We start from the raw sequence: 9,646 nt of genomic DNA, 5'->3' as shown, positions 1-9,646 counted from the left end.
ATCAAATTGGGAAAAACTAAATTGTTTACAGTATTGAGCCTTCCTATGTGGAATGTCTCTCCATTTATGTAGCTCTTTGCTTTCATTCAGTAGAGTTTTATTTTCCTCATATTGATCTTGTACATGTTTTGTTAGATTTAAATCTAAATATTTTATTTAGGCAGATGTTAATGTAAATGATGCACATTTTAATCTTAAATTCCACTTGTTCATTGCTGGTACATAGGGAAGTTATATAGTTTGGATAATTTCCATTGTTTTGTCTTCAAGTTTATTGATTTTGTTGTTATGCTATAAAAAGCATCCAGTAACTATAGATTAACATTTTAGATATAGTGTTTTATTCTGGAATTTTTCAGTTATTCTTTTGTTATTATTTCTATTTCTGTATTTAGATTCACCATCTACTTTCTCATTATTTTTTCTTTATATCCTTAGACATAACCATAAAAAATTTTAGTTTTTATGATAATTATACCATCTCTTTATTTTCTATGTCTGCTTCTTGTGGCTGAATTTTTTCCTGCTCATGTGTCACAATTTCCTTCTTATCCACATGTCTCATAATTTTAAGTATATTTATGACCTTGTAGGTGCTGTATTATTAGTGTCTAGGTTTTGTTATCTTTCTCTGAAGAGTGTTAAGTTTTATTTTCTCAGATAATTTATTTTGAGATTGTCTTGATCCTTTCAAGACTTGGTTTTTAAACATTGTAAAGTATATTCTGAGTAGATCTTATTTAAGATTGTGGTAGTCCCAATGTCAAAGTATTCTATTACTGAATCCTACTGAATGTCCATAGTATTCAATGAGACATCTCCACACTTGCTTTCAGAAATCCAACCTCAACCTTCTACAATATGTGGAATCTCAGTCCATCACCTTGGTAATTATACTTTGTCTAACCCTTCAGACTTGCCCTGTGCCTGTGCATATTAGTGTTTGACTAATAATTCAAATGATTCCCTGGTTGGATTTCAGACACTTCTGTACAGCTCTGTCTGTTTTTGGTATCTTGTCTCATAAATTTGAGAATGCCAACTTATCTCCACAGTTCAGCAACACTAATAGTATCTGCTTAGGCTCCCTAGCACCTCAAGCTGTGGTCTAGAAAATGCTTCCAGGTAGAATGTCAGAGTGATCAGGGTGGGAGAATGGCCTTGCTTCTTTCCTTTCTCTTGGGGACTATAATCTTGCACATCCTGTGTCCAATATTTGAAAACAGTTGTTTTGCATGTTTTGTACAAATTTATAGTTGGTTAATGTGGGATAGCTAGTCCAAGGGAAGATATTATTTTTTTAATGGAAAAATAATTTTTCCTTCAGACCTGGATCCCTTTGTTTCCTGTTAGGATATGATCACACCTCCTTAAGGAAATGTAGCCATGTAGTATTGAAGAAATCAGCTTTCTCACCTCTCATTCTTGGAAAACTATTTCCATGTATCTCATTATTAATTATGTAACACTATTGGAAATTCAATATTGCTCATCTGGTCACAACTCTTACCTTACCTGTGAAAAAGCAGTTATTAAAGATTATTCCCTATGTAAAATTCCATATTTAAAATTTGAATATTCTAAGCTCTTATCCCTTAAATCCATTTCTGATATTTGAGAGAGAATTGAAATAAGAAAATATACTATTATTCACTCATTCTAGCTTTGTTGAAACCAAATACCAGTATTGTCTATCATCCTATACCCCCTTTCATTTTCCCAATATATCTGGACACACATAGTATAGCAGAGTGATTAAGATCATGGATTTTCAAGTCAGATAGACTAAGATTAGAATCAAAGTTATATATTTTATCAATTTTGTGACCTTGAGAAATTATTTAACCTTTTTAAATGATAGTTTTCTCTCTGTAGAATGTTGATAATAAATCTTAACTCTTAAAATAATTGTGAAAGTATAATTAGATTATGTATATGATTTTTGTCTAGTTTCTGCCATGTAACAAAGACTCAATAAATGACATCAATCATGATCATTTACAGCTTTGAATTTACAAAATTTTACCTCAATTGGAATACTCGAAATAGGCTCCAATTCTTCATTAACAATGTTTCAGCATGTTTGGAAAAATGCTAGGAAAAAATGTCTACATATTATTAAATAGGAGGGGAATAAATTAAACAATTTTTTTTTTTTTTAATGTGCATATTTATAGCAGTTTATTCGTAATTAATCCAAAACTGGAAACAACCAACATCCCTCAGCTGTAAACAAATTTACAGTCATTAAAAAGGAACAGATTACTGATATATGCCAAACAGATTAATCTCAAATGCATCATGCTAAATGAAAGAAACCACTCAAAAGGCTACATACTGTATGAATCCAGGTATGTGACATGGCTGCAAAACAAAATTATAGGCACAGAATATATGTCAGTGGTTACCAAGGGTTAGAGGAAGAGAAGAGGGGCTGACTACAAAGGGGCACAGAGGAATTTCGGGGAAGGGGAGGGGTGATGGAAGTACTCTATATACCTTGATTGTGAACTGCACTTATCAAAACTTGCAGAACTACATACTTTAAAAGGGTGAATTTTAGTGTTGTTACCTCAATTAAAAAATGGGGAAAACTTCTAAATCTCTTGCTTACTAAGTTTTCTAATAACTCTTTGCTTACTTGTAATTATTGTGACATTAACAGTTTTCTAATACTCTTGCTTACTTGTAATTATTGTAACATTAATTTAACAGTATCTTTGTTGTCATGTTTTTCCCACGGAGACCACAAACTAAGCTCTAAATGCTTAAGAGATACACGGGCCTGCTGAGGGCTGTCCAAGGTAAATGATAATTTCACTACTTATTTCACTCATTTCTGATGACTGCAGGACTACAGCATAACCTTCTATTTAGAAAAGGACAAAGCCATATGACCTTTTCAAGGTTTCCACTGGATCAGAGGTCAGTGATCTTTCAGGAGCCATGTAGCAATTTCCTAACAAAGTTTTCTTTTTTCTAAATCACTATCAACTGAGCAAGCAATGTCAAACTTCAATTGTAGTCTTAACTAGTCATGGAAGTTCCCAGAGGCTGGCAAATAACAGAGGACTCCGATGAAGTGAAAAAAGAACACAAGTCATGAAATGTAAAACCAGATCAGGAAAAGAAAATTTCAGGAAGGTTAAAAAAAAAAAAAGGAAAATACATCTTATTCTTCCCTCTGTCTCATGAAAGTGCATGTTCTCCCCCAATCACAGGATTGAGCACTCATGCTGTTCACTCCCTTCAAGACACAGTTCCTAACTGTAATGTAACTTTAATTCTCTACTATACTTATTTCTGCAGCATTTCACAATGACAAGCATCATCTATCAATGAATAACATGAAAGTGCATCTTGACACACAAGAAATTAGTTGTCACCCCTTTTCTACAGTTGCCCATTTCAGGAACTGTGAATATACAGCCAGGAACAGCTTCTTCTTGAGCTCAGTGCTCAACTCAGCGGAAAAGTTAACTAAGGTAAATACATTTTAATAAAAAGAAAACCCATAGTCCTGTCCTGATAATATTCAAGATTTTTACACCACATCCTGCAAATTACTGAAAATCAAGAACTCTTCACCACTTAGGCAGTTAGCCTTTGTTGGGCACATCAGACAGAACTCAAATAACCAGATGAATTGCTCTTGCTCTTGAAAAAGCTGCATCTTCAGAAACTGCATCTAACATCAGACCTCAAAGTCACTCTTCTAATTTGGCAATTTATTATTGACACTTTCCAACAAGATTTGTAAGGCGTAGTCAATTTACACTTTTGTCTAAAAAAGAACATTTAAAACAAATATTCAAAAAACTAAGGTGATTTCAGTTGTTTTGAGGGCCATGGGAATATTTACACATCAGTCTCCAGTTAAAACATTTTGAAATTACCACACTGAAACAGATTAATTAGTTCAGAGTAAGTTGTGTCATCCAGATAGCTGAGCTCTTGATGCATCTGAGATTTGAGATAAATTATCAATAATTAACTGTAGGAGAATTATAAGCATAAAATTATTGAGTTCTGATCTAGCCAAAACTCACTTATTCTAGACTATTCTGGGAATAAAGGGTGAGTATTCACAATACTTTTTTGAAAATGAGATACACATTATTGGCAATCTGCTAAACTCCTGAACCAAAATGCCTTTCTCACTTTTCATATTCTGAGATCACACCAGAATTCCTGGCAACAAATTTCAACAAGATTCCATCTGAGAGTCCTTACACTGTTATTTCAACAGCTGGCCAATGTAGAATGTGGTTTAGGGACTTCTCTGGTGGTCCAGTGGTTGAGACTCATGCGCTCCCAGCGTAGGGGGCGCAACGTGCCACAACCAAAGGTCCTGCATGCAGCAACTGAAGATCCTGCATGCCCCAACTAAGACCCAGAGCAGCCAAATATTTAAAAAAATAAAATGTGGTTTAAGGTCAAGCACCAGTTTGTTTTATAAATCTGCTGGTTCATCAGCTCATATACATGGAAAGGCAATTAGTGGAAAAAATTCAAGTGAGCAAAACACTCCTTCATCCAGAACCTAGAAATCCCAAGTTTCAAACTGTAGTTACCAGTAGGTGGTGCTCAAAGAAATTACATACAGACTAGAATCCATGTAGTATGCAAACTGCCCTACTCTCCCATTCCTACTCTTCCATTTAATGAAAAGCAATTTTCTGCAGTGAAACCTTCATTGTGGGGAAGTCAAATCCCTTGGTAAATCCTACAGCTGTGAGATATGCGTCTATCAGCTACCATTTATACTAGCCAGCAATGCTTAAAAATCCTATTCTTGCCTCTGATCTTCATAGTAAACACCATTACTTGTCAAAACATTAAGGGGCAAGCTGGGGACAAAATCTTTTAATCATGTGGAGCCCTTACCAAGGGCCTCATGTATAAGTGAGAAAGCATTTTACCCAGGAAAATTCAAGAAGAAAAAAATGCTCCAATTGTAGTTAATTCACCTGTGTACACCCTACAGGATGCTTTCTATTAGCCAAAAAAGCCTGTAGGATTATGTATCTGGTGATTTCACCAGTTCCAGCTACCTTGATTTCTTTCATATCCTAAAAGCAAAGATATCAAACACAGAATTAGACTGTTTCCTCAAATGCACAAGTGTTTAGATTCACCAAATATCAAAACCAGGTATTTACATCAGACAGTTGTCAGTTATACCCTAGATCAATTACTATTAACTGCAACCACCTAGTTTTTCCCCTTTGTGACCAGTCCCTTGCAATTTACAGGTTACCAAATTATTATAGTTAAGAGCTAATTTTCACCCTGCCCAAATGTCAAATTTCAGCAACTTTCAAATTATAATCTTCCAATGTTCCTTTCCAGTAAGTACTTTTTAAAATGGAACTTCATAAAACATTTTCAAACTAGAATTTAAGCTTCGCCTACACTCAGTCCCAAACGGACCTTAGTATTTACAATCATACCTCTTTAAACTGTTTTAATCTCCTGGGTGGCAATGTTCTTCTCTTTACCCAACCTTGCTCATTAGATGAAAATTCCTATAGAAAGTGAATTTCTATTTAAGTGACAGGAAACACACTTAGCTTCCAACATCTTTTATTTTTTCCTAGAATCTGGATACAATAACTCTAGCAGGGCAGTGCTCAATACTACTTAGGCTTCCCATTTTAGGTTAATTACTTGAATATTGTAAATGTGAATGCACTTTCCCATAACTGGGAACTTAAGTTTGATGTAACTCATTTACTCAATACTTATGTAACCATACAGAATTTTATATGCAACATGAGCTTTCATATTATAGAATTTGACCTTCTTACAAACTAGCTTATGGAACAGTTACTTTGCTTATCCTGTGTTGTACCAACGCGTTTCTATGACTTACTTCAACAGGTGAATTCTCCTTACACAAGGGTAAGAAACCTGAAGCTCCAACCCATAAATATAAAATTCATTTTTTCAGCAGACTTAATACCAGAAATAGATTATGGACAACTCTTACCTAAGTAGTTAGTACTATAGGAAGTTACAGTGTTGACCAAAAGAAAACACAGGCTTCTCATTAAACTTTTTTAATGGGTCTCAAATTCTGTGACAGATTTTTGGTCAAGTTGTTTCCATTAAAAAGTACTGATTTTAAAAACTAATAACTTAAAACTGCCACACACAAAACAAATGGTCCACAACACATTCTCCTTTCCTTCTGAAGGTTTTACGATGCATTGTTATCATTAACCAGTCTTTTGCTATTAAACTTAAATGGCCAATTGAGACAAACAGTTCTGAGACCGTTCTTCCACCACTGATTAAGACCGGGGTGGCAGGTATTGGGGATAATATTCATTTAGCCCTCTGAGCTTTCTGGGCAGACTTGGTGACCTTGCCAGCTCCAGCTGCCTTCTTGTCCACTGCTTTGATGACACCCACAGCAACCGTCTGTCTCATGTCACGAACAGCAAAGCGGCCCAGAGGAGGATAGTCAGAGAAGCTCTCAACACACATGGGTTTGCCAGGAACCATATCAACGATGGCTGCATCACCAGATTTCAAGAATTTGGGGCCATCTTCCAGCTTTTTCCCAGAACGACGATCAATCTTCTCCTTCAGCTCAGCAAACTTGCAGGCAATGTGAGCCGTGTGACAATCCAGCACAGGTGCATAGCCAGCACTGATTTGGCCTGGATGGTTCAAGATAATCACCTGAGCTGTGAAGCCAGCTGCTTCCATCGGTGGGTCATTTTTGCTGTCACCAGCTACATTGCCACGACGAACATCTTTGACAGACACGTTCTTGACATTGAAGCCCACATTGTCCCCAGGAAGGGCTTCACTCAAAGCTTCATGATGCATTTCAACAGACTTCACTTCAGTTGTCACATTGACTGGAGCAAAGGTGACCACCATGCCAGGTTTGAGAACACCAGTCTCCACTCGACCCACAGGGACAGTGCCAATACCACCAATTTTGTAGACGTCCTGAAGGGGCAAACGCAAGGGTTTGTCAGTTGGGCGAGTTGGTGGCAGGATGCAATCCAGAGCTTCAAGCAGTGTGGTTCCACTGGCATTGCCATCTTTACGAGTGACTTTCCATCCCTTGAACCACGGCATGTTAGCACTTGGCTCCAGCATGTTGTCGCCATTCCAGCCAGAAATTGGCACAAATGCTACCGTGTCTGGGTTGTAGCCAATTTTCTTAATGTAGGTGCTGACTTCCTTTACAATTTCCTCGTATCTCTTCTGGCTGTATGGTGGCTCGGTGGAATCCATTTTGTTAACTCCAACAATTAGTTGTTTCACACCCAGAGTGTAGGCCAGAAGGGCATGCTCACGGGTCTGCCCATTCTTGGAAATACCTGCTTCAAATTCACCAACACCAGCAGCAACAATCAGGACAGCACAGTCAGCCTGGGATGTGCCTGTAATCATGTTTTTGATGAAGTCTCTGTGTCCTGGGGCATCAATGATGGTCACATAGTACTTGCTGGTCTCGAATTTCCATAGGGATATATCAATGGTGATACCACGCTCACGTTCAGCTTTCAGTTTGTCCAAGACCCAGGCATACTTAAAGGAGCCCTTCCCCATCTCGGCAGCCTCCTTCTCGAACTTTTCAATGGTTCTCTTGTCGATCCCACCACATTTGTAGATCAGATGGCCAGTAGTGGTGGACTTCCCCGAATCTACGTGTCCAATGACAACGATGTTGATGTGCGTCTTCTCCTTTCCCATTTTTGCTTAGGTTTAATGGTGGTTTTCACGACACCTGTATCCTGGCGGCAAACCCGTTGCGAAAAAGCTAAACAATTTAGAAAGTAGCCTTTTTCAGACATGGTATGACTTCTAGAATGCACATCTTGAATAAAATTGCCTTGTTCCTATCACTAACAATTCAATACTCTAGAGACTGTTGAATAAGGAGGGGTTGTTTTACAGAAGAACAAATGGAGGTACCTGGAAAAAGGCCAAATTGGTTCATTTGGTGCTTTTGTGTGAGTTATCAAGTCATACAAAAAGTCAGTAGGAAAATAAGAAACCTCTTTAGAATCAACATCTAGTACCTTAAGTACTTGACTTCAGCTCTGAGCTTGACTTTGGAACATATTTCCCTTTGCAAAGGCAGTGAAACTGCAATTTCAGGCAATTTGCTTTTTGTAATCCAAATGTGATTTTCTAATCAACTGTTGACTGTCATTTACACCATTCAGTGGGAGAGCAAACATGCATCAGATAGAATTTGTATCTGGAACGCTAATGAGTATATTGTGAGGAGATTATTAGCAAGAGAATATTTGTTGCTATGAACCATCAGACCCTTTTCAATTAAGTTTTAAAAAATGAGATGCTGAAATTTTCAGTGTTGTTATGTTTAGCCCCATCTCCCAATAATAATCCAGTAAACATGGGAGAATCACAGGACACTGATAACAACACCTGCTGACCAGTTTACACTGTCTGCGCTAATGAGAGTTATTTTCAAACCTGCCTGACATCCTACCAATTTTAAAGTGTACTTCACTTCACACACCATTAAACTAGTGGAAGTAGGGTAGTGAGGCACAACTAATCATGATAGGCTGCCAGAGCCCATCACTGTGAATTTACAATATTCTTTTAAGGGGACTCTTCCCAGTCCCCAAAATAAAAACCATAAGAAACTTCATTTCCAAGGATAAGAATTGTAGAGAACCATTTAACTTTATGAATATGTTTTATTTTTTAACTGCAATCAAAAATCTGAGAACTACATATGGGATATATATATATCCCTGGGAGTCTATATTTTACATTACATTACATAAACCTGGAAATGTGTTGTTTCTGTTTTTTCAATGAGTCTAAAATTTGCTTTCAACCTCCTCTGTAAATGAAATTTGCCCAAGTCAAGCAGAATTGGATCTACTTGAGATATTCACCATCGTCTGATGTACTCTATAAAGATGTGTTAAATTTAATATGCTTTTCTGCTCCAGATGAAAACTGTAATTATTAAAAGTGTATACAGCCAAATGAATTCATTATGAAAATTAGTTTTATTATTGTTGAAAAACAGTAAGCTATTAAAGTGCCTTTAATTTTTTTTGATGGTGTTCATATAATTTTTTTTAACATCTTTATTGGAGTATAATTGCTTTACAGTGTTGTGTTAGTTTCTGCTATATAACAAAGTGAATCAGCTATATGCATACGTATATCCCCATATCCCCTCCCTCTTACGTCTTCCTCCCACCCTCCTATCTCACCCCTCTAGGTGGTCGCAAAGCACAGAGCTGATCTCCCTCCTGGAAATAAAAGCAAAAATAAACAAATGGGACCTAGCGCCTTTGATTTTAAACACCTCTCTCACTAAATGTAAATTGTAGACACTGGGGAATTTATTCATTATTAAAATAATAAACATAAACTAAGAATTATTTTTAGTGAGACATAGAGTTCATCCATTAACTTCAATGGTATCTCTTTGCCCGCCCATGCCCACTCCCCATCAAAAAAAAGACTAGGAAATATTTTGTGGGAAAATATCTGAAAGCAGTTCTTTTGCCCCTTTGCTGTTTGCCCATTTCTGTTCCCCTCTAACCTTGAAAGAACCTAATTAACCTGTTGATTCTTTTCCTATATGAAAAGAAGTAAGAATGAAGAATGAAGTAGTTGAAGAATG

The 9,646-nt window shown here is 36.7% G+C and overlaps 1 protein-coding gene across 1 annotated transcript; it reads right to left on the bottom strand.

Moving 5' to 3' along the window:
• Window positions 1-2,164: 2,164 nt before the first annotated feature.
• On the bottom strand, window positions 2,165-7,790 carry LOC117313139 (elongation factor 1-alpha 1). Its single transcript, XM_073808792.1, has one exon. The coding sequence runs from the start codon at window positions 7,717-7,719 to the stop codon at window positions 6,331-6,333; it is 1,389 nt and encodes a 462-aa protein (XP_073664893.1). The 5' UTR covers window positions 7,720-7,790; the 3' UTR covers window positions 2,165-6,330.
• Between the last annotated feature and the right edge of the window lie 1,856 nt (window positions 7,791-9,646).

The sequence above is a fragment of the Tursiops truncatus genome, chromosome 8 (assembly GCF_011762595.2).
Source record: "Tursiops truncatus isolate mTurTru1 chromosome 8, mTurTru1.mat.Y, whole genome shotgun sequence".
Lineage (NCBI taxonomy): Eukaryota > Metazoa > Chordata > Mammalia > Artiodactyla > Delphinidae > Tursiops > Tursiops truncatus.
This window is presented reverse-complemented; position numbering and strand designations above follow the sequence as displayed.